Here is a 25,319-nt window from a genome sequence, read left to right as displayed (position 1 = left end):
GCAGACCACCAAGTGCCTGTGCTCAAGAACACTAAGGTAACCTGCCTAAATGACTACCGACCCGTGGCACTCATGTCTGTAGCCATGAAGTGCTTTGAAGGGCTAGTCATTGCTCACATCAATACCATCATCCCAGAAACCCTAGACCCACTCCAATTTGCATACCGCCCCAACAGATCCACAGATGATGCGTTTCCTACTTCTATGTATGTACTGACATGTATGTGTAACTGACAGATGCACACACACACACACACTACATGTTCATGTTTTTAAACTTATGTAAACTGTATTTTTCCTTATGTGTCGGACACCAGTGGAACTAGCGTTGCCATTTGCATCGGCTAATGGGGATCTTAATAAATCAAATCAAATATGCTTCCAAGCCCAACTGAAATCTTACAGAAACATGTTAGGTCGATTTCACAGGTTTCTATTTCCTTACAACCGATCAAACGGACATTTTGCACAGAACATATTTTGGATTTTGCATTTTCTCCCTGGTCCCTAAACGAAAGAAGCAGAAATGCCGGTGAAACATTCACCCATTGAAACATTCATTCAATAATTTATGACATTCTGTTGAGCAAGGGTTTATTTAATCTTCTAGGGCAACATATCAAAATCAAATGTTATAGGTCACATACACATTTTTAGCAGATGTTATTGTGGGTGTAGCGAAATTATTGTAATATAATAACAGGAGACAAGCTACATGTATACAAGTATATGTTGACTAACAAATAGCCTACCAAAATGTCGGAAATGATAAGCAGAAACATATCTAAATTAGGCAGCAACAAAAAAATCATGCGGCCTCTGTCAAAATATCGTTCCGACATATTTGACAGTAGCCTACATCGGATTTTCTATATTTGCGGGTAAGGGTCGGGTGCATGACTTAAATGTTCACTTTATCACGTTTAGTCGGGCGGTTGCGGATAAGTTATTAGCAATTGCGGGTGAACAAAAAACTGACCCGCACATGACTTAGCGAGCGTACGGTTTTCATTTAACCACACCCTTTGAGCTATGACGCCAACCAATAACGTCGTTTCTCTTCTGTGTAAACGGAAGTGAACAGTGACCAAGAACAATTTCCACATTTGCGTTTTTATTTGGACGTTTATTGACACCATGAAAATCAAAATATGACAAATTTAACCGCACAGCATCACATACTTAGCCCATATAGTCTTTAATTCTCGTTGGATATAGGACTTAGTTGATAGATGTTATCTACCTAGCTGCTAACAATGGCTAACTGTTTGGTTTTTCACACTCAAATAGCCTCCATTATGGAGGTGCTTGCGAATGCAGCCGTGGCAGACATTTGTAAACTCGTAGACGACGACTATGCAGTGTTTCGTTTGGAAATTTCTCAAAGCCAGAAAGAAAACAAGACATTGCGGAGGAAACTACAGCTGCTGGAACTGAAGGTGGCACGGGAGCGCGTCCCCGCCAGTCATCCCAGTAGTGTCAAGATCCTCGACCGACACCGAAGCATAGCAAGAGGTACATTTCCTGGAAGGCAGAGGCTGCGCAGCCTGTCGATGTTTATATGGTTTAGTGCCTGTCCCCCCGTTCCCTGCTGCACGTGTTCATATGTGTTACCCAGAATTGGGTCTTGGTCAGTTTTTGAATAGTGTGCAGTAATTCCTCTAATTACTTATTTTGCGCAAAGACACATCATATTCTAACCAGATTATTGATTAACTGCATTTCCTATTATTTACTCAATGAAAACAATGTGATAAATGGAACACAATACATATGAGTAATAGTATATTAAGAAGTTATGATAAGTGTTACCTTACATTCTTTCCAAATCTTGTCAAAACTGCCAATAGTTTACAAAAACCACTGAGCATTGACAATAGCTAACCATCCACCTCTTCTCCCCCAATCACTCTCTCAGGTGAAGGACATCTCACTGGAGGCCACAGGAGGGTTGTGAAGCCAGCACGACACAATACATGGAGAGATGACCAACCAATCACTGTTGATGAGAGTGGAACCTCAACCCAGCATGTTATCATGATAGAGGTCAGCTATTAATTTGTACATCCTTATTTATCTGCCATAGGGGAGCTTGTGAGACTTCCCTATGACATTGTTATCGAATTCTTAAGGGTCAGTAGCAAACTGCTCGCCCACAGGACGCCATACACATGGTCTGCGGTTGTGAGGCTGGTTGGACGTACTGCCAAATTCTCTAAAACAACATTGGAGGTGGCTTACGGTGGAGAAATGAACACTAAATTATCTGGCAACAGCTCTGGTGGACATTCCTGTAGTCAGTATACTAGTCGCATGTTCCCTCAAACATCTGTGGCATTCTGTTGTGTGACAAAACTGCACATTTTAGAGTGTCCTTTTTATTGTCCCCGGCACAAGGTGAACCTGTGCAATGACACCTGTCATGTGGATGGATTATTTTGGCAAAGCAGAAATGCTCACTAACAGAGATGTAAACACATTTGTGCACCACATTTGAGAGAAATACGTTTTTTTGTGCGTATGGAAAATGTCTGGGATCTTTTATATCAGCTCATGAAACCTTGGTCCAACTCTTTACATGTTGCCTTTATATTTTTGTACAGTGTAGCTAAAATTGTCTGTGATGAGATTCTAAATCGCAACCTTTGGTTTGTTTTTGTATTAAGTAACCATCTGTCTTAAGTACACTCAAAACAACCTAATTATTATACATTCTATTCAGTCAATTAAGTCACATGTAGCAAATAAGTCATAACATTTGTTAACCAAATTTGACACTCATTGAACTCCATATAAAAACTACACACTTAGTGAGCAAAAAAAACAACAAATGCCACCTTCTGGAGAAGACAGATTTTGGGCCCAGTTCTCCCTTTGAGACATCTCTCTAATTGTATACGCGTTACGTTTGCAGTTTGTAAGTGTGGGATATAGAATAGTTTATTTTGATATTCATACAGACAAACTTTTATAAACAATACAAGGTATTTGGACACTACCATGTTAATCTGAGCCTTGCTGTTGGAAAACCACTACAGAGCCTGACGTTTGGCTTTGGAAGATGCACCTCCAGACTTCACTCCTCGACTTCCGTCTAGTGGGTTGCTTACCACTCAAACAAGCCCATTGTTGTTCAATGCACCATGAAAGTTGTACTTTCTTGTTTCTTGTTTTGTAGGTTAATAATTTGCATCGTAAAATTCATTAAACACGGTCATATAAGACATATCAAAATGTATGTGTTTCCGAGTGAATTTACCCACCATATACCGGTTTTCACCTTATTTGACAGCCAAGAAGAAGCACAAAGCCGAAACGTTAGAACTGTTTCATTAGAACTACAACTCCCACCAGCTGAACAAGTTTTTGTCTTTCGACAGTTTGTCGGTCTACAGAAAACATATATTTTTAGCCTTTATAAAAAAGTACTGTCTGGCAATGTTCAGACAAAAGCTCCAGTGTAATCTAATATAAAACGCAGAACGGACGGTCACTATCAGATTTTTATTGTCCTGTGAGGCTGCTGAGTTGTAGTTCAAATTAGACTTTAACTTTCACCAATGTGTCTTACTTTTTAAGAGTCGAATGTTTTCAGGTATCTTATATGACTGCGTTGTGAATTTGATGATATAAGGTTGAAGCCCATGCAAGAACCATATGGGACTGGAAACAGGAAGTATATGGGACTGGAAACAGGAAGTAGGCAGGACTTTCATAATAACCTCCTCTCTTGTGTCAGTCTGCAGATGCAGAAGCTGCAGGTCCTGGGGTTAAGCAGGAGAGGTCTGAAGGAGAGGAGGACCCACGGCACAGTAGAGACATCCAGACTGGAGCGCCCCCTGTAGCCACAGAGGACCCCACCACTGCCCCAGCACAGCCCAGGAGCCGACACAGCATCACGGAGGTCAGTGGAAAGCCGAACACCGTCCTCAAGTCAGAGACCGATACAAAGACTTTAACGGTGCTGGAGCGACTGGGCTGTACTCCTGCTCCCCGCTCAGAGTATTTACTTTGCGGTAACCTGAGCCCGAGGACGGTTCTGTCCCATCAGGACTCAGGTGACACGCTACAGACTGGCAATGATCTGTCCTGTTCATATGCTACAGAGACAGAGATGATACCTGGAGACATGCCTGTGGGCTTTGATACACAGACTAATCCAATGAGAGGGGACTGGAACCGGTACAGTACAAGTGTATACTCTGAAGGGTGCCTAGATAAGAAAGGGGCGGGTCTGGTCGAAGATGAGGTGACTGTGAAAGTGGAGGGAGACACTCCTCTGATATGGAATCCAGACGAAACTCACTTAGGAGAACAACACTCGCAGGGCAACAACAGTGACTTCTTAGATTACAGGAAAAGTTTAGAGACAAATCTAAATGTCGCAAACCACTCCCCTTTACACGTGTTCAGGGAATGCGACCCAGTGTCCATGTCGATGGGGCCTTCTGATTCACACGGCCACGTCCTTTTTGATCAGGTATTGAACTCAAACGACAGGGTTAGAGCCCAGGTCCAGGGAGGGGGCGCAACATCAGGCAATAGTAAAGACAAACCGTTCCTCTGCATGTTCTGTAACAAAGGCTTCAGCTGCCTCCAGAAGGTGGAGATTCACCAGAGGGTCCACACAGGGGAGAAACCCTTCAACTGTACCCAGTGTCATATGCGCTTCGCTGAGGCTGGCAACCTGAAGAGACACCAGAGGGTCCACACAGGGGAGAAACCGTTCGTCTGCCACCTTTGCCGGGCCAGTTTCTCCCACTCGTTCAACCTGAAAAGGCATCAGAGGGTCCACACAGGGGAGAACTCTACAGCGGCCCCCAGTGTGAGAAGAGATTCTCCCACCAGCACCAGCAGAAAATGCACCTGAAGGTCCACACGGGGGAAAGAGTTTCTCGGAGAGGAGCTACCTCAGGATACACCAGCAGAACAACCATTCAACTGGATAGCTGCTGACATTTAGATCAAACCCTGCATGAAAGACAAAGTTGAATTTTCATTGTTGTCAGCAGAAAATATCCACAGATGCATCTGGAATAACGAGAGTGACAGATTTCAGTGTTCAATATTTCTGGGTAGAATATTGCATCCAGACATTGTGTGATATATATACAGTGGGGAGAACAAGTATGTGATACACTGCCGATGTTGCAAGTTTTCCTACTTACAAAGCATGTAGAGGTCTGTAATTTTTATCATATCATCACTTCAACTGTGAGAGGCGGAATCTAAAATCAAAAATCCAGAAAATCACATTGTATGATTTTTAAGTAATTCATTTGCATTTTATTGCATGACATAAGTATTTGATACCAGATATTAAGTTCTGCTTTTCTGATGTACAGAAACCTTTGTAATTGCAAACAGAGATCATACATTTCCTGTAGTTCTTGACCAGGTTTGCACACACTGCAGCAGGGATTTTGTCCCACTCCTCCATGCAGACCTTCTCCAGATCCTTCAAGTTTTGGGGCTGTCGCTGGGCAATACGGACTTTCAGCTCCCTCCAAAGATTTTCTATTGGGTTCAGGTCTGGAGACTGGCTAGGCCACTCCAGGACCTTGAGATGCTTCTTATGGAGCCACTCCTTAGTTGCCCTGGCTGTATGTTTTGGGTCGTTGTCATGCTGGAAGACCCAGCCACGACCCATCTTCAATGCTTCACGGTTGGGATGGTGTTCTTGGGGTTGTACTCATCCTTCTTCTTCCTCCAAACACGGCGAGTGGAGGTTAGACCAAAAAGCTCTATTTTTGTCTCATCAGACCACATGGCCTTCTCCCATTCCTCCTCTGGATCCTCCAGAGGGTCATTGGCAAACTTCAGATGAGCCTGGACATGCGCTGGCTTGAGCAGGGGGACCTTGCGTGCGCTGCAGGATTTTAATCCATGACGGCGTAGTGTGTTACTAATGCTTTTCTTTGAGACTGTGGTCCCAGCTCTCTTCAGGTCATTGACCAGGTCCTGCAGTGTAGTTCTGAGCTGACCCCTCACCTTCCTCATGATCATTGATGCCCCACGAGGTGAGACCTTGCATGGAGCCCCAGACCGAGGGTGATTGACCGTCATCTTGAACTTCTTCCATTTTCCAATAATTGCGCCAACAGTTGTTGCCTTCTCACCAAGCTGCTTGCCTATTGTCCTGTAGCCCATTCCAGCCTTGTGCAGGTCTACAATTTTATCCCTGATGTTCTTACATACAGTGCCTTGCGAAAGTATTCGGCCCCCTTGAACTTTGCGACCTTTTGCCACATTTCAGGCTTCAAACATAAAGATATAAAACTGTATTTTTTTGTGAAGAATCAACAACAAGTGGGACACAATCATGAAGTGGAACGACATTTATTGGATATTTCAAACTTTAACAAATCAAAAACTGAAAAATTGGGCGTGCAAAATTATTCAGCCCCCTTAAGTTAATACTTTGTAGCGCCACCTTTTGCTGCGATTACAGCTGTAAGTCGCTTGGGGTATGTCTCTATCAGTTTTGCACATCGAGAGACTGAAATGTTTTCCCATTCCTCCTTGCAAAACAGCTCGAGCTCAGTGAGGTTGGATGGAGAGCATTTGTGAACAGCAGTTTTCAGTTCTTTCCACAGATTCTCGATTGGATTCAGGTCTGGACTTTGACTTGGCCATTCTAACACCTGGATATGTTTATTTTTGAACCATTCCATTGTAGATTTTGCTTTATGTTTTGGATCATTGTCTTGTTGGAAGACAAATCTCCGTCCCAGTCTCAGGTCTTTTGCAGACTCCATCAGGTTTTCTTCCAGAATGGTCCTGTATTTGGCTCCATCCATCTTCCCATCAATTTTAACCATCTTCCCTGTCCCTGCTGAAGAAAAGCAGGCCCAAACCATGATGCTGCCACCACCATGTTTGACAGTGGGGATGGTGTGTTCAGCTGTGTTGCTTTTACGCCAAACATAACGTTTTGCATTGTTGCCAAAAAGTTCAAACATGTTTGGTGTGTCTCCCAGGTGGCTTGTGGCAAACTTTAAACAACACTTTTTATGGATATCTTTAAGAAATGGCTTTCTTGCCACTCTTCCATAAAGGCCAGATTTGTGCAATATACGACTGATTGTTGTCCTATGGACAGAGTCTCCCACCTCAGCTGTAGATCTCTGCATTTCATCCAGAGTGATCATGGGCCTCTTGGCTGCATCTCTGATCAGTTTTCTCCTTGTATGAGCTGAAAGTTTAGAGGGACGGCCAGGTCTTGGTAGATTTGCAGTGGTCTGATACTCCTTCCATTTCAATATTATCGCTTGCACAGTGCTCCTTGGGATGTTTAAACCTTGGGAAATCTTTTTGTATCCAAATCCGGCTTTAAACTTCTTCACAACAGTATCTCGGACCTGCCTGGTGTGTTCCTTGTTCTTCATGATGCTCTCTGCGCTTTTAACGGACCTCTGAGACTATCACAGTGCAGGTGCATTTATACAGAGACTTGATTACACACAGGTGGATTGTATTTATCATCATTAGTCATTTAGGTCAACATTGGATCATTCAGAGATCCTCACTGAACTTCTGGAGAGAGTTTGCTGCACTGAAAGTAAAGGGGCTGAATAATTTTGCACGCCCAATTTTTCAGTTTTTGATTTGTTAAAAAAGTTTGAAATATCCAATAAATGTCGTTCCACTTCATGATTGTGTCCCACTTGTTGTTGATTCTTCACAAAAAAATACAGTTTTATATCTTTATGTTTGAAGCCTGAAATGTGGCAAAAGGTCGCAAAGTTCAAGGGGGCCGAATACTTTCGCAAGGCACTGTAGCTCTCTGGTCTTGGCCATTGTGGAGAGGTTGGAGTCTGTTTGATTGAGTGTGTGGACAGGTGTATTTTATACAGGTAACGAGTTCAAACAGGTGCAGTTAATACAGGTAATGAGTGGAGAACAGGAGGGCTTCTCAAAGAAAAACTAACAGGTCTGTGAGAACCGAAATACTTACTGGTTGGTAGGTGATCAAATACTTATGCCATGCAATAAAATGCAAATTAATTACTTAAAAATTATACTGTGTGATTTTCTGTTTTTTTGTTTTAGATTCCGTCTCTCACAGTTGAAGTGTACTATGATAAAAATGACAGACCTCTACATGCTTTGTAAGTAGGAAACACTGCTGATTTTGCAGGTTATCACATACTTGTTCTCCCCACTGTATGTGTGTATATATATATATATATATATACAGTTGAAGTCGGAAGTTTACATACACTTAGGTTGGAGTCATTAAAACTTGTTTTTCAACCACTTCACATATTTCTTGTTAACAAACTATAGTTTTGGCAAGTTGGTTAGGACATCTAGTTTTTCCAACAATTGTTTATAGACACATTATTTTACTTAATTCATTGTGATTCCAGTGGGTCAGAAGTTTACATGCACTAAGTTGACTGTGCCTCTAAACAGCTTGGAAAATTACAGAAAATTATCTCATGGCCTGAGAAGCTTTTGTTAGGCTAATTGACATAATTTGAATCAATTGAAGGTGTACCTGTGGATGTATTTCAAGGCCTACCTTCAAACTCAGTGGCTCTTTGCTTGACATCATGGGAAAATCAAAAGAAATCAGCCAAGACCTCAGGAAAAAAAATGTAGACCTCCACAAGTCTGGTTCATCCTTGGGAGCAATTTCCAAATTTGTATTTTTTATTTTTTTTTTATTTCACCTTTATTTAACCAGGTAGGCTAGTTGAGAACAAGTTCTCATTTGCAGCTGCGACCTGGCCAAGATAAAGCATAGCAGTGTGGACAGACAACACAGAGTTACACATGGAGTAAACAATTAACAAGTCAGTAACACAGTAAAAAAAAAGGGGAGTCTATATACATTGTGTGCAAAAGGCATGAGGAGGTAGGCGAATAATTACAATTTTGCAGATTAACACTGGAGTGATAAATGATCAGATGGTCATGTACAGGTAGAGATATTGGTGTGCAAAAGAGCAGAAAAGTTAATAAATAAAAACAGTATGGGGATGAGGTAGGTAAAAATGGGTGGGCTGTTAACCGATAGACTATGTACAGCTGCAGCGCTCGGTTAGCTGCTCAGATAGCAGATGTTTGAAGTTGGTGAGGGAGATAAAAGTCTCCAACTTCAGCGATTTTTGCAATTCGTTCCAGTCACAGGCAGCAGAGAACTGGAACGAAAGGCGGCCAAATGAGGTTTTGGCTTTAGGGATGATCAGTGAGATACACCTGCTGGAGCGCGTGCTACGGGTGGGTGTTGCCATCGTGACCAGTGAACTGAGATAAGGCGGAGCTTTACCTAGCATGGACTTGTAGATGACCTGGAGCCAGTGGGTCTGGCGACGAATATGTAGCGAGGGCCAGCCGACTAGAGCATACAAGTCGCAGTGGTGGGTGGTATAAGGTGCTTTAGTGACAAAACGGATGGCACTGTGATAAACTGCATCCAGTTTGCTGAGTAGAGTGTTGGAAGCAATTTTGTAGATGACATCGTCGAGGATCGGTAGGATAGTCAGTTTTACTAGGGTAAGTTTGGCGGCGTGAGTGAAGGAGGCTTTGTTGCGGAATAGAAAGCCGACTCTTGATTTGATTTTCGATTGGAGATGTTTGATATGAGTCTGGAAGGAGAGTTTACAGTCTAGCCAGACACCTAGGTACTTATAGGTGTCCACATATTCAAGGTCGGAACCATCCAGGGTGGTGATGCTGGTCAGGCATGCAGGTGCAGGCAGCGAACGGTTGAAAAGCATGCATTTGGTTTTACTAGCGTTTAAGAGCAGTTGGAGGCCACGGAAGGAGTGTTGTATGGCATTGAAGCTCGTTTGGAGGTTAGATAGCACAGTGTCCAAGGACGGGCCGGAAGTATATAGAATGGTGTCGTCTGCGTAGAGGTGGATCAGGGAATCGCCCACAGCAAGAGCAACATCATTGATATATACAGAGAAAAGAGTCGGCCCGAGGATTGAACCCTGTGGCACCCCCATAGAGACTGCCAGAGGACCGGACAGCATGCCCTCCGATTTGACACACTGAACTCTGTCTGCAAAGTAATTGGTGAACCAGGCAAGGCAACCCGAAAAACCGAGGCTACTGAGTCTGCCGATGAGAATATGGTGATTGACAGAGTCGAAAGCCTTGGCAAGGTCGATGAAGACGGCTGCACAGTACTGTCTTTTATCGATGGCGGTCATGATATTGTTTAGTACCTTGAGCGTGGCTGAGGTGCACCCGTGACCGGCTCGGAAACCAGATTGCACAGCGGAGAAGGTACGGCGGGATTCGAGGTGGTCAGTGACCTGTTTGTTGACTTGGCTTTCGAAGACCTTAGATAGGCAGGGCAGGATGGATATAGGTCTGTAACAGTTTGGGTCCAGGGTGTCTCCCCCTTTGAAGAGGGGGATGACTGCGGCAGCTTTCCAATCCTTGGGGATCTCAGACGATATGAAAGAGAGGTTGAACAGGCTGGTAATAGGGGTTGCGACAATGGCGGCGGATAGTTTCAGAAATAGAGGGTCCAGATTGTCAAGCCCAGCTGATTTGTACGGGTCCAGGTTTTGCAGCTCTTTCAGAACATCTGCTATCTGGATTTGGGTAAAGGAGAACCTGGAGAGGCTAGAGCGAGTAGCTGCGGGGGGGGCGGAGCTGTTGGCCGAGGTTGGAGTAGCCAGGCGGAAGGCATGGCCAGCCGTTGAGAAATGCTTGTTGAAGTTTTCGATAATCATGGATTTATCGGTGGTGACCGTGTTACCTAGCCTCAGTGCAGTGGGCAGCTGGGAGGAGGTGCTCTTGTTCTCCATGGACTTCAGTGTCCCAGAACTTTTTGGAGTTGGAGCTACAGGATGCAAATTTCTGCCTGAAGAAGCTGGCCTTAGCTTTCCTGACTGACTGCGTGTATTGGTTCCTGACTTCCCTGAACAGTTGCATATCGCGGGGACTATTCGATGCAATTGCAGTCCGCCACAGGATGTTTTTGTGCTGGTCGAGGGCAGTCAGGTCTGGAGTGAACCAAGGGCTATATCTGTTCTTAGTTCTGCATTTTTTTGAACGGTGCATGCTTATCTAAAATGGTGAGGAAGTTACTTTTAAAGAATGACCAGGCATCCTCAACTGACGGGATGAGGTCAATGTCCTTCCAGGATACCCAGGCCAGGTCGATTAGAAAGGCCTGCTCACAGAAGTGTTTTAGGGAGCGTTTGACAGTGATGAGGGGTGGTCGTTTGACTGCGGCTCCGTAGCGGATACAGGCAATGAGGCAGTGATCGCTGAGATCCTGGTTGAAGACAGCGGAGGTGTATTTGGAGGGCCAGTTGGTCAGGATGACGTCTATGAGGGTGCCCTTGTTTACAGATTTAGGGTTGTACCTGGTGGGTTCCTTGATGATTTGTGTGAGATTGAGGGCATCTAGCTTAGATTGTAGGACTGCCGGGGTGTTAAGCATATCCCAGTTTAGGTCACCTAACAGAACAAACTCTGAAGCTAGATGGGGGGCGATCAATTCACAAATGGTGTCCAGGGCACAGCTGGGAGCTGAGGGGGGTCGGTAGCAGGCGGCAACAGTGAGAGACTTATTTCTGGAGAGAGTCATTTTCAAAATTAGTAGTTCGAACTGTTTGGTTATGGACCTGGAAAGTATGACATTACTTTGCAGGCTATCTCTGCAGTAGACTGCAACTCCTCCCCCTTTGGCAGTTCTATCTTGACGGAAAATGTTATAGTTGGGTATGGAAATCTCAGAATTTTTGGTGGCCTTCCTGAGCCAGGATTCAGACACGGCAAGGACATCAGGGTTAGCAGAGTGTGCTAAAGCAGTGAGTAAAACAAACTTAGGGAGGAGGCTTCTGATGTTGACATGCATGAAACCAAGGCTTTTTCGATCACAGAAGTCAACAAATGAGGGTGCCTGGGGACATGCAGGGCCTGGGTTTACCTCCACATCACCCGCGGAACAGAGGAGGAGTAGAATGAGGGTGCGGCTAAAGGCTATCAAAACTGGTCGCCTAGAGCGTTGGGGACAGAGAATAAAAGGAGCAGATTTCTGGGTATGATAGAATATATTCAGGGCATAATGCGCAGACAGGGGTATGGTGGGGTGCGGGTACAGCGGAGGTAAGCCCAGGCACTGGGTGATGATGAGAGAGGTTGTATCATGCCTGAAGGTACCAGGTTCATCTGTACAAACAATAGTACGCAAGTATAAACACCATGGGACCACACAGCCGTCATACCGCTCAGGAAGGAGACGCGTTCTGTCTCCTAGAGATGAACGTACTTTAGTGCGAAAAGTGCAAATCAATCCCAGAACAACAGCAAAGGACCTTGTGAAGATGCTGGAGGAAACGGGTACAAAAGTATCTATATCCAGAGTAAAAGGAGTCCTATATCAACATAGCCTGAAAGGCCGCTCTGCAAGGAAGAAGCCACAAACCTGACTCAGTTACACCAGCTCTGTCAGGAGGAATAGGCCTCAATTCACCCAACTTATTGTAGGAAGCATGTGGAAGGCTACCCGAAACATTTGACCCAAGATAAACAATTTAAAGGCAATGCTACCAAATACTAATTGAGTGTATGTAAACTTCTGACCCACTGGGAATGTGATGAAAGAAATAAAAGCTGAAATAAATCATTCTCTCTAGTATTATTCTGACATTTCACATTCTTAAAAGAAAGTGGTGATCCTAACTGACCTAAGACAATGAATTTTGTACTAGGATTAAATGTCAGGAATTGTGAAAAACTGAGTTTAAATGTATTTGGCTTAGGTGTATGTAAACTTCTGACTTCAACTGTATATACACTAAGTGTACAAAACATTAGAAACACCTGCTCTTTCCATGACATAGACTGACCAGGTGAAAGCTACAATCCCTTGTTAATATCATTTGTTAAATCCACTTCAATTAGTTTCGATGAAGGGGAGGAGACAGGTTAAAGAAGGATTTTTAAGCCTTGAGACAATTGAGGCATGGATTGTGCATGTTTGCCATTCAGAGGATAAATGAGCAAGACAATAGATTTAAATGCCTTTGAACGGGGTATGGTAGTAGGTGCCAGGCGCACAGGTTTGAGTGTGTCAAGAACTGCAACACTGCTGGGGTTTTTATGCTCATGTATCAAGAATGGTCCACCACCCAAAGGACATCCAGCCAACTTGACACAACTTTTGGGAAGCCTTGGGGTCAACATGGACCAGCATCCCTGTGGCACTCTTTCAACACCTTGTGGAGTCCATGCCCTGACAAATTGAGGCTGTTCTAGTTCAAGTTAGATTTTTTGTTGTTGACACATGTATGTGTGGTTTTCATGTGGTGTATTTTAAAACTTTGTTTAATAAATACAAAATGGGACTATTCATTCTAAGACTTTCATTGACACTCTCTTTAGTATACATCACATCTGATCTCACCCTATTTTGCAAACACCCAACAGCGCTTTATAACTAATATACACATCAAAATAGTTTAGTCAGGTTTGTCTGACTTTTGACTTATCATAGCTGACTCATATTTATCCACAGCATCATATTTATGTCCACCATGATGGGTTTAACAACAATGAAATCATTCTGTAACTACAGTATAGGAATCAAATGTAGTGTGGATGGGTAAACACTATGTTTAAAGTGTGTTTATCTGTGTACGTACCTGAGGGAGTGTATGTCTGTATCACCTGTCTCTTCCAGGAGGGACTAGAGGTGCTGCTGGTAAAGGAGGAGGCTCTGGGGAACCCTGAGGGGACCATGGTCATGGTGGACAACCAGACTACACCTCCTCCTGAACTCACAGAGGAACCAGCTGAGCAGCACAGGACCACACACAGTCTCACTGAGGTGAGCCCACTGTGAACTACTGTCTGAATGGTATTCGGTCAGGGCCTGTATCCACAAAGCCTCTCCATAGCAGGGTGCTCATATCAGATTTCTTGATCCAACATCCTCTCACTCTGTATTTCTTACAGCCAGTAGACATGGAGGATGGGAAGCCTGATCTGCTGCTGGTCAAAGAGGAGACAATAGAAGACGGACCAGAGAGCATTGATCTGCTGAGTGGACTAAAGATGGGGGAGCAAGGTAAGAGAGACCCTACATATAGCACATTGTCTTCCGACAGGTGGTGTCACTCCTACAAGACGCTAGCTCTTCATTGTACTGGTTTCAATCCAAGTACCAATCCCATTTAGAAAACTCCAGAAGGTGCTCTGGTCAATTGACAGGAAAATGGAGCTCTTTGGCCATGCACACCAATGGTGGGTTTGGTGTCGAAAAACGGAAGCATATGGTGATGGATCTTTGACGTTATGGGGGTATTTAGCTTCCTTTGGTCCTGGGGCCCTTGTTAAGGTCAACGGCATCATGAACTTTACCCAATACCAGGACATTTTAGCCAAAAACCTAGTTGCCTCTGCCAGGAGGGTGAAACTAGTCCGCAAGTGGATCTTCCAGCAAGACAATAACCCCAAGCACACATCAACATCCACAAAGAAATGGTTAATTGACCGCAAAAATCAACATTTTGCTAAGGCCATTTCAGTCTCCGGACATCAACCCCATTGAAAACCTGTGGTTTGAAGAGGACAGTCCATAAGCACAAACAAAGGATATCAAGGATCTGGAAAGATTCTGTATGGAGGAATGGTGTAAATTCATTCCCAATGTGTTCTCCAATCTCATAAAACAATTTAGAAAACGTCTCTGTGTTGTTGTCCTCACAAAGGGTGTGTGCTGGAGTATTGAAAACAGGGGTGCCAATAACTTTGACACCTATCTTTGAGATGTATTTTTATTGTTTGTTAAACAAAATCTCTGACCAATTGTGTTATTATAAAATAATATAATTTGAGCATACAATATATCTCAGCATTTGAATTATTTATTGTATACGGTCTTTTATGCTCATCTTTATCAAGGGTGTCAATAATTTGAGGTGACTGTACATATTAGAACATAACATTGGATATTCACCAATAACAATTTTTTTCATTCAAGGTTCATAAAAATATGTCCATTCAATAGTAAATGACATCAGAAAAACAATAGTATCACAACGGACGTTTGGTTCATTACGTAGGCCGGTCAAAATGTTGGAAGTTCGACCAACAACCCTAGCAACGGAAGCTAGAACTCATCGAATCCCATTGTGATGCTGCGGGATACATGACATGTTCACCCATACAATCATTTTTTTCTTTCATGGTTTTAATAAAATATGTCAATTCAATAATGGTTTACAGCAGGAAAACAATAGTCCACGCCCCATGTCTCTACCGTATATGGTTCAAATGTTAAACGATTTACTCAGAGAATTTAGCATAATTAGAGTGAATAGAATGCCGTCACGGCCATAGTCAAAAAGTGGTCACTGCTAATAGATATACCTCAATGTGATGTGCCTGGCTATTATTTTTTCTTCATTCATAAAATGAAATCAATACAACTTATGTTTACATACAAAAAAACACATTATAATGTATGAACTTCACCAGGTAATTGACTTAAAATCTCAACATGTAGAGTTCTCTGCCATGCTTTTTAAAGTGTATTTTGTAACGTCTTCCTGCAGGTGGTTGGGTGGAGGCTATCAGAGGAGACTGGGTGGCCATCTTGGATTCCCAGACTCAGACGGGTGCAGCCAAGGGCCTGGGGGAAGGCATCACTGAGCAGGCCAGGACCAGAGGCGACATAGGGGACGTCAGAGGCTGGGACAGCGTCTTCAACTCTGGACTGGGGAACAACACTGTTGACCACAACCAGGAACAGACAGTGGAACACAAAACAACGTACGAACTTAGTCTCCATGACAACAGACTGGCTGAGACCAGGGTGAGGTGTAGATTTGGTCCACGGGGACAGAGAGGTGTCCGTATGCAGCGGGAGAGAACAGAAACAGACTCTGTTAACGATGCTCCGTCCTGCTCCTATAGTTGTGATTCAGAGAGACTGATGGCGCCTCAGGCTAACTCCTTAACAGATGCTGCCTTCAGCCTGCCTTCTATAGGATCTATCAACTGGAACATGGACCCTGCGACAACACAGACACTCCCTGGCCTTCGTCCTCCTCACACTCTTCTAATGTTAAACCAGACCTCAGACAGTGCCTCAACACTAAATGGCTACACAAGCCCATTGACAAATTACAGTATTAGGATTAATGCTGTCAGTCGATCTGGCGGCAAAGAGAAGCGCTTCCCGTGTTCGTTCTGTGGGAAAGCCTTCAGTTTCCCAAAACAGGTGCAGATCCACCAGAGGGTCCACACAGGGGTAAAACCCTTCAGCTGTACCCAGTGTCACATGTGCTTCGCTCAGACTGGTGACCTGAAGAGGCATCAGAGGGTACACACAGGGGAGAAACCCTACAGCTGCCCCCAGTGTGAGAAGAGGTTCTCCCGCAAGCACCAGCTGAATAGGCACCTGAAGGTTCACACGGGAGAGAGGCCGTTCGCCTGTACACACTGCAGGAAGAGGTTCTCAGAGAGGAGCTGCCTCAGGATACACCAGCAGAATGACCATTCCACTCTATAACATAGAAAGGAACCGTATCACTCAATACCTTCTGAGGTTTAGATTAAACCTAGCAGTAAAGAGAAAGAATAATTGTCATTGTTGTCAGCAGGAAAGATCCACAGATGCATTTGGAATAGCGAGAGTAACAGATATTCTTTGGTAGAATATTGCATCTAGACATTGTGTGATATACACTGAATGTACAAAACATTAAGAACACCTTCCTAATATTTAGTTGCACCCCCCTTTTTGCCCTCAGAACAGCTTCGGGGCATTTACTCTACAAGGTGTCGAAAGTGTTCCACAGGGATGCTGGCCCATATTGCCTCCAATGCTTCCCACAGTTGTGTCAAATTGTCTGGATGTCCTTTGGCTGGTGGACCATTCTTGATACATACGGGACACTGTTGGGTGTGAAAAACCCAGGAGCATTGCAGTTCTTGACGCAAACTGTTGCACCTGGCACCTACTATGATACCCCATTTAAAGGAACTTAAATCTTTTGTCTTGCCCATTCACCCTCTGAATGGCACACATACACAATCCGTGTCTAAATTGTCCCATCTCCTCCCCTTCATCTACACGGATTGAAGTGGATTTAACAAGTGACAACAATAAGAGATGTATTATATTTCTTCATGTCATGGAAAGAGCAGGTGTTCATAACGTTTTGTACACTCACTGTATAAGGCATTTATACAATGAACAAAAATATAAACGCTACATGCAACCATTTTAAAGATTTTACCGAGTTACAGAAATTAGTCAATTGAAATAAATTAATTGGGCCCTATTGATATCACATGACTGGGCAGGGGTGCAGCCATGGGGGGCCTTGGAGGGCATAGGCCCACCCACTTGGAAGCCAAGTTTTTTGTTCAGTGTATTTATGATGTTCACAAATGCCTGTTACATTACTTCCATTCAACAACTTAATATTTTCCCCAAGACACTTTTAATGGGAAAATGTTTATCAAGTTCATTCTTATTTTTAGTTGAGATATGTGTATTTGTAGTTTTCATATGGTGTATTTAACACTGTTTAATAAACACAAAATGGGACTTTTCATTCTAATACTTTCATTGAGAATCTCTTTAATATACATCCTATCTGATCTCACCCTATTCTGCATACATCCAACATAGCTTTATAACCAATATACACTTACTAAATATACCTACACACTAACAAACACCTACTGTACACGTCAAAATAGTTTAGTCAGGTTTGTCTGACGTTTGACTCATCATAGCTGACTCGTATTTATCCACAACATAATTTATGTCCACCATGATGGGTTTCACAACAATGAAGTCATTCTGTAACTACACTATAGGACTCAAACGTAGTGGGGATGGGTAAATACTCCATGTTGAAAGTGTGTTTATTATCTGTGTGTACGTACCTGAGGGAGTGTATGTCTGTGAAATCTCTATCACCTCTCTCTTCCAAGCAGAGGAGGGTCCAGGCTTGTAAATACATGTGTTTAGAGAGACAGTAAACCAAGGATAGATAAAGCACAGTTGCATATTTACCTTAGAGGGGATGTAGATGGAAGAAAGTAATTATATTCTACTCTGTTCTTGCTAAGACACTGCTCTTTCTAAACAAGTCTGCACTGAGTTTGAAAGATACTGATCACGAATAGGAGATTTGACATGTAACAAGCTTTACCGTGTTTCAAAAAACAGTGCGCATCACCTTTTCATTTAGCCACACCCTTTGCGCTATGACGCCAACCAATAAGATCCTTTCTCTTCAGTGTAAACGGAAGTGAACAGTGACCAACAACAATTACCAGGTTTACGCTTTTATTGTTGTTATTTAAACGTTTATTAACATAATGTTGGAACTGAAATATGACAAATTTAACAGCACAGCATCACATACTTACCCCGTGTAGACTTTAGTTCGCGTTGGAGACAGGACTTGGTTGATCGATGTTATGTAGGTAACGCTAGGTAGCTAGCTGCTAACAATCATGTCTAACTGCATGATTTATCACACTCAAATACCCTCCATCGTGGAGGTGCTAGCGAATGCAGTCGTGGCAGACAGATATCTGTAAACTCGTAGACGACTATGTCGTGTTTAATTTAGAAATTTCTCAAAGCCAGAAAGAAAATGTTGAAGGAGGTGGAGGCTGCGTCGCATTTCATATATAGCTCAGTGCCTGTCGCCCCGTTCCCCTCTGTACATGTGTTCAGATGTGTTTCCTAGAATTACATTTTGGTCAGTTTTTGATACAAAGTAACAATTCCACTGATTTACTTAGCTATCTTGTGCAAAGACACAAAATATTATATTCTAACTAGATTCTTGATTTACTGATTTTACTATTATTTAGTCAAGATGCATGTTACATAATACATCATTCAATAATAAGTATATCAAGAAATTGATAAGTGTTACATTACATCCTCGCCAATTCTAGATAGTGTAAATAAATATACAGCTGAGCATTGACAATACCTAACCTAACCACCTCTTTCCCCCCAATCACTCTCTCAGGTGAAGGACATCTCACTGGAGGCCACAGGATCTCTGTGAAGACAGCAGGACACAATACATGGAGAGATGACCAACCAATCACTATTGATGAGGGGAGTGGAACCTCAACCCAGCATGTTATCATGATAGAGGTTAGTGTAATATTGCTGCATAAAAAATTACAGTAACTTTGTAAATAAAATGTGAGCATTTATTTCAGAAAGACTACCCTCCGGTATTAACTTGCCTACGCGTAAGTTCTAATTTATCTGCCATAGCCACCTGAGAGTCAACAAAAAAAAAGGGTTTGAAATGTTTATATTTTTTGGGTGAACAAAAGCATGTTACAAAGAAACAAATGTGAACAAATATTTGTATAGATTTGTTGTATTATATTTGCACTGTAGTGGAAATTATGATTTCGTTAACAGTAAATATGAACAGAGAACTTTTATTAACAAGCTCTTATTTAATCTGGAAATGCCCAGAATGTCCTCTCAAATGACACTGACACAGTGGCATGTATGGCATGAGGGCAAAAATGAATTGCTGGTTCTCATGAGGATAGGGGAGCTTGTGAGACTTCCCTATGACGTTGTTATCCAATTCAACTCATATGCCGGAAATAACCTCCTCTCTTCTTGTGTCAGTCTGTAGATGCAGTGGCTGCAGGTCCTGGAGGATCGTCTCTGGTCAAGCAGAAGAGGACTGAAGGAGAGGAGGACCCACGACACAGCAGAGACATCCAGACTGGAGCAGCGTCTGGAGCACCCCCTGTAGCCACGGAGCACCTCGCCTCGCAGCCCAGGAGTCAAAACAGCATCACGGAGGTCAGAGGAACGCAGAACACCTTCCTTAAGTCAGAGACAGACACCAACAGTTTAACTGTAACACAAAGGCTCTTACACACAGCATCAGACCCAGAGAGACTGGGGCTGGGGACACTGGGCTGTCTTCCTGGCTCAGAGTATTTACCGGTATGTCACCAGAGCCAGAGGATGGTTCATTCCCTTGGAGATGGTGACACGTTACACACTGGTGTTGATGATCTGTCTTGTTCTTACACTACAGCGATGGATCCTGGCAACATGCCCTTGGGTTTAGAGACACAGACTGATCTGTCTAGAGGGGACTGGAACCGGTACAGTAGTAGTGTATACTCTGAAGGGTGCCTAGATAAGGAAAGGGAGGGTCTCATCGTAGATAAAGTGACTGTGAAAGTGAAGGGCTACGTTCCTCCCACATGGAATGCAGATAGTCACCTAGGAGACGGACACTTAGATTACAGGGAAAGCTTAGAGACAAATCCAGATCTCGACCCAGTGTGCACGTCCATGGGGCCTTCCGATTCACACGACCGCATCCTTTTCGATCAGGTATTGCACTCTTTGCGAGACGCAGAGTTGGTGAAGCATGGAGGAGGAGGTGTGATGGTTTCGGGGTGCTTTGCTGTTGACACTGTCTGTGATTTATTTAGAATTCAAGGCAAACTTAACCAGCATGTCTACCACAGCATTCTGCAGCGATACGCCGTCCCATCTGGTTTGCGCTTAGGACTATCATTTGTTTTTCAACAGGACAATGACCCAACACACCTCCAGGCTGTGTAAGGGATATTTGATCAAGAAGGAGAGTGATGGAGTGCTGCATCAGATCACCTGGCCTCCACAATCACCAATTACAATCACCCAATCTCGAACCAATTGAGATGGTTTGGGATGAGTTGGACCACAGACTGAAGGAAAAGTAGTGCTCAGCATATATGGGAACTCCTTCAGGCATTCCTCATGGAGCTGGTTGAGAGAATGCCAAGAGTGTGCATAGCTGTCATCAAGGCAAAGGGTGGCTACTTTGAAGAATCTCAAATATAAAATATATTTTGATTTGTTTAACACTTGTTTTGTTACTACATGATTCCATATGTGTTATTTCATAGTTTTGATGTCTTCACTATTATTCTACAATGTAGAAAAATAAAGAAAACCCTTAAATGAGTAGATGTGTCCAAACTTTTGACTAGTACTGCATATATACCACTATCCCCAACACGCCCCAGCACCCCTTCCCACTACTTTTGCCCTAACAGATCCTACAAAAGGCCGTCGGCCTGGGAGGCTGGAAATCCTTCTCTCAAAACCCCCTGTAGTTTTTGTGCACTAAAATCTCTGATACGCCAAAACATCTCTGCTGCTGCTACTACCAATTCAATCTTCTGGGATTTCCTTTCCATCTGTGCAGTACAATTAATGACCATAGCAATAAACACCAAGAAGACTTACTAAAGCACAAATTGTTGGGGTCACTCTGTCCTGGCCTACTACTCACAGGGATCCTCTCAGGCTCCCTCACCCTTAACCCACCATCTTCTACTTTCCTCACTGCCTCAGCATATGACACTTTATGCACTGCTCTCACCATAGCAACCTCACCCTGTCTCACTCGCACAGGACATTTCGGATCCCCAGCAGCATAGCCATCCCCACAATTGACACACACCACTTTTTCCACCGAAACTACTCACTCTTTTGTCCCTTCCCCTCCTGTACACTTCTCATACATGACCATAAACTTGACACCTGAAACACCGTACTGGGTTCGTAACAAAAGCTCTCACGGGATAAGTTCTATGACTTTATCCGGCAAACACACTGAATCATTCACCACCAAACAGCATGCAACACAGACAACCGGGAACCCCGACTTCAGTTGACCCACCTTAACACTCAACCTCACCCCAGTTATCACTCCTTTCAGTGGCGCTGTGCTGCGGAGAGCAAAGCAGGACACCGCTTTCATGGGCCAGAGAAATCTATGGCATTTTCCTAATCAATCAATCAAATGTATTTATAAAGCCATTTTACATCAGTCGATGTCACAAAGTGCTATACAGAAACACAGCCTAAAACCCCAAACAGCAAGCAATGCAAATGTAGAAGCACGGAGGCTAGGAAAAACTCCCTAGAAAGGCAGGAACCTAGGAAGAAACCTATAGAGGAACCAGGCTGTGAGGGGTGGCCAGTCCTCTTCTGGCTGTGCCGGGTGGAGATTATAACAGTACATGGCCAAGATGTTCATACCTTCATAGATGACCAGCAGTGTAAAATAATAATAATCACTGTGGTTGTAGAGGGTGCAACAGGTCAGCACCTCAGGAGTAAATGTCAATTGGCTTTTCATAGCCAATCATTCGGAGTTAGAGACAGCAGGTGCGGTAGAGAGAGAGAGAGTCGAAAACAGCAGGTCCGGGACAAGATAGCATATCCGGTGAACAGGTCAGGGTGCCATAGCCGCAGGCAGAATAGTTGAAACTGGAGCAGCAGCACGACCAGGTGGACTGGGGACTGCAAGGAGTCAGTCCAGGTCCTCTGCTCAGGTCCTCTGAGAGAAGAGAGAGAGAGTTAGAGAGAGCATACTTAAATTTACACAGGACTCCAGAAATAACAGACTGATCCTAGCCCCCTGACACAAACTACTGCAGCATAAATACTAGAGGCTGAGACAGGAGGGGTCGGGAGACACTGTGGCCAGGATATAACCCCACTCACTTTGCCAAAGCACAGCCCCCCACACCACTAGAGGGATGTCTTCAAACCACCAACTTACTCTTCTGAGACAAGGCTGAGAATAACCCATGAAGATCTCTCCCATGGCACGAACCATTGGGGAGCACCAACCCGGACAGGAAGATCTCGTCAGTGACTCAACCCACTCAAGTGACGTACCCCTCCTAGGGACAGCATGGAAGAGTGCCAGTGACTCAGCCCCCGTAATAGGGTTAGAGGCAGAGAAACCCAGTAGAGAGAGGGGACCTGGCAAGGCAGAGACAGAAAGGGCGGTTTGTCGCTCCAATGCCTTTCCGTTCACCTTCACACCCCTGGGCCAGACTACACTCAATCATAGGACCTACTGAAGAGATGAGTCTTCAACAAAGACTTAAACGTTGAGACCGAGTCTGCGTCTCTCACATGGATAGGCAGACTATTCCATAAAAATGGAGCTCTATAGGAGAAAGCCCTGCCTACAGCTGTTTGCTTAGAAATTCTACGGACAATAAGGAGGCCTGCGTCTTGTGACCGTAGCGTACGTGTAGGTATGTAGGGCAGGACCAAATCGGAAAGATAGGTAGGGGCAAGCCCATGTAATGCTTTGTAGGTTAGCAGTAGAACCTTGAAATCAGCCGTAGCCTTAACAGGAAGCCAGTGTAGAGAGGCTAAACACTGGAGTAATATGATAAATTTGTTTGGTTCTAGTCAAGATTCTAGCAGCCGTGTTTAGCACTAACTGAAGTTAATTTAGAGCTTTATCCGGGTAGCCAGAAAGTAGAGCATTGCAGTAGTCTAATCTAGAATTGACAAACGCATGGATTCATTTTTCTGCATAATTTTTGGACAGAAAGTTTCAGATTTTTGCAATGTTACGTAAATGGAAAAAAGCTATCCTTGAAACAGTCCTGATATGTTCGTCAAATAAGAGATCAGGGTCCATGGTAACGCCGAGGTCCTTCACAGTTTTATTTGAGACGACTGTACAACCATCAAGATTGTCAGATCCAACAGAAGATCTCTTTGTTTCTAGGGACTTAGAACTAGCATCTCCGAGTTTAAAAGTAAAACATCTTCCGCCATCCACTTCCTTATGTCTGAAACACAGGCTTCCAGGGAGGGCAATTTTGGGGCTTCAGTGCTATGATGGGGTCTAAAACCAGACTGAAGCATTTTTTATACATTGTTTGTCTTCGAGAAGGCAGTGAGTTGCTGTGCAACATCTTTTCAAAAATGTTTGAGAGGAATGGGAGATTCAATATAGGCCGATTAAGTTTTTTTATATTTTCAGGGTCAAGATTTGACTTTTTCAAGAGAGGCTTTATTACTTCCACTTTTAGTGAGTTTGGTACACATCCGGTGGATAAGGAGGCGTTTATTATGTTCAAAATAGGAAGGCCAAGCACAGGAAGCAGCTCTTTCAGTAGTTTAGTTGGAATAGGGTCCAGAATGCAGCTTGAAGGTTTAGAGGCCATGACTATTTTCATCAATGTGTCGAGAAATAGTATGAAAATCTTGATCCTAGGTCCTGGCAGTGTTGTGCAGACTCAGGACAACTGAGCTTTGAGGAAATACGCAGATTTAAAGAGGAGTCCATCGTTTGCTTTCTAATGATCATGATCTTTTTGTCAAAGAAGTTTATGAATGTATTACTGCTGAAGTGAAAGCCATACTCTCTTGGGGAATGCTGCATTTTAGTTAGCTTTGCAACAGCATCAAAAATAAAAAATACATTTTTGATTGTTATTTTTCTCCTCCATTAAGTTGGAAAAATAGAACGATCGAGCAGCAGTGAGGGCTCTTCGATACAGCACGGGATTGAAGACTTCCAGTTTGGTGTAAGTCCATTTCCGTTCCAATTTTCTGGAAGCTTGCAACAGGGCTCTGGTATTTTCTGTACAGAGAGCTAGTTTCTTATGACAAATAGTTTTTTGTTTTTAGGGGTGCGACTGCAACTACGGTATTACGCAAGGTTACATTTACTTCCTTAGTTAGGTGTTTAACCGATTTTTGTACTCTGACGTCCTTGGGTACGTGGAGGGAGTCTGGAAGGGTATCTAGGAATCTTTGGGTTGTCCGAGAATTTATAGTGAGGCTTTTGATGATCCTTGGTTGGGGTCTGAGCAGATTATTTGTTGCGATTGTGAACATAATAAAAGGGTGGTCCAATAGTCCAGGATTATGAGGAAAAACATTAAGATTCACAATATTTATTCCACGGGACATAACTAGGGCCAGAGTAGGACTGTGGCAGTGAATAGGTCCGGAGACATGTTGGACAAAACCAAGAGTCGGTGATGGTTCCGAAAGCCTTTTGAAGTGGGTCTGTGGACATTTCCATTTGAATATTAAAGTCACCAAAAATGTGAATTTTATCTGCCATTATTACAAGGTCCGATAGGAATTCAGGGAACTCAGTGAGGAACGCTGTATACGGCCCAGGAGGCCTGTAAACAGTAGCTATACAAAGTGATTGAGTAGGCTGCATAGATTTCATGACTAGAAGCTCAAAAGACGAAAATGCAGTCCTTTTTTTTGTAAATTGAAATTTGCTATCGTAAATGTTAGGAACACCTCCGCCTTTACGGGATGCACAGGGGATATGGTCACTAGTGTAAACAGGAGAAGAGGCTTCATTTAACACTCATCAGGCTTAAGCCATGTTTCAGTCAGGCCAATCACATGAAGATTATGATCAGTGATTAGTTCATTGACTATAACTGCCTTGGACGTGAGGGATCTAACATTAAGTACCTCTATTTTGAGATGTGAGATATCACAACCTCTTTCAATAATGACAGGAATGGAG

General features: G+C 43.5%; 2 protein-coding genes across 2 annotated transcripts; both read left to right on the top strand.

Annotated features, from left to right (window-relative positions):
- Positions 1 to 1,053: 1,053 nt before the first annotated feature.
- On the top strand, positions 1,054 to 17,549 carry LOC139374783 (uncharacterized). Its single transcript, XM_071115922.1, has 6 exons — positions 1,054 to 1,515; positions 1,919 to 2,046; positions 3,740 to 3,904; positions 13,661 to 13,807; positions 13,936 to 14,047; positions 15,537 to 17,549. The coding sequence occupies exons 1-6, from the start codon at positions 1,257 to 1,259 to the stop codon at positions 16,493 to 16,495; spliced, it is 1,770 nt and encodes a 589-aa protein (XP_070972023.1). The 5' UTR covers positions 1,054 to 1,256; the 3' UTR covers positions 16,496 to 17,549.
- A 679-nt stretch (positions 17,550 to 18,228) lies between these two features.
- LOC139374814 (uncharacterized) lies at positions 18,229 to 20,963 on the top strand. The gene is made up of 3 exons (XM_071115960.1): positions 18,229 to 18,279; positions 18,990 to 19,120; positions 19,619 to 20,963. The coding sequence occupies exons 2-3, from the start codon at positions 19,112 to 19,114 to the stop codon at positions 20,576 to 20,578; spliced, it is 969 nt and encodes a 322-aa protein (XP_070972061.1). The 5' UTR covers positions 18,229 to 18,279; positions 18,990 to 19,111; the 3' UTR covers positions 20,579 to 20,963.
- The last annotated feature ends 4,356 nt before the right edge of the window (positions 20,964 to 25,319 follow it).

The sequence above is a fragment of the Oncorhynchus clarkii genome, chromosome 19, assembly GCF_045791955.1.
Source record: "Oncorhynchus clarkii lewisi isolate Uvic-CL-2024 chromosome 19, UVic_Ocla_1.0, whole genome shotgun sequence".
Classification (NCBI taxonomy): domain Eukaryota; kingdom Metazoa; phylum Chordata; class Actinopteri; order Salmoniformes; family Salmonidae; genus Oncorhynchus; species Oncorhynchus clarkii.
This window is presented reverse-complemented; position numbering and strand designations above follow the sequence as displayed.

Bases quoted from the DNA above. Each gene is read 5' to 3' on its own strand.
- LOC139374783 (XM_071115922.1), top strand. From the start codon at position 1,257: ATGGCTAACTGTTTGGTTTTTCACACTCAAATAGCCTCCATTATGGAG. The intron at 3,905-13,660 runs GTCAGTGGAAAG...TGTCTCTTCCAG, and splicing joins GCCGACACAGCATCACGGAG to GAGGGACTAGAGGTGCTGCT. The intron at 13,808-13,935 runs GTGAGCCCACTG...TATTTCTTACAG, and splicing joins CCACACACAGTCTCACTGAG to CCAGTAGACATGGAGGATGG.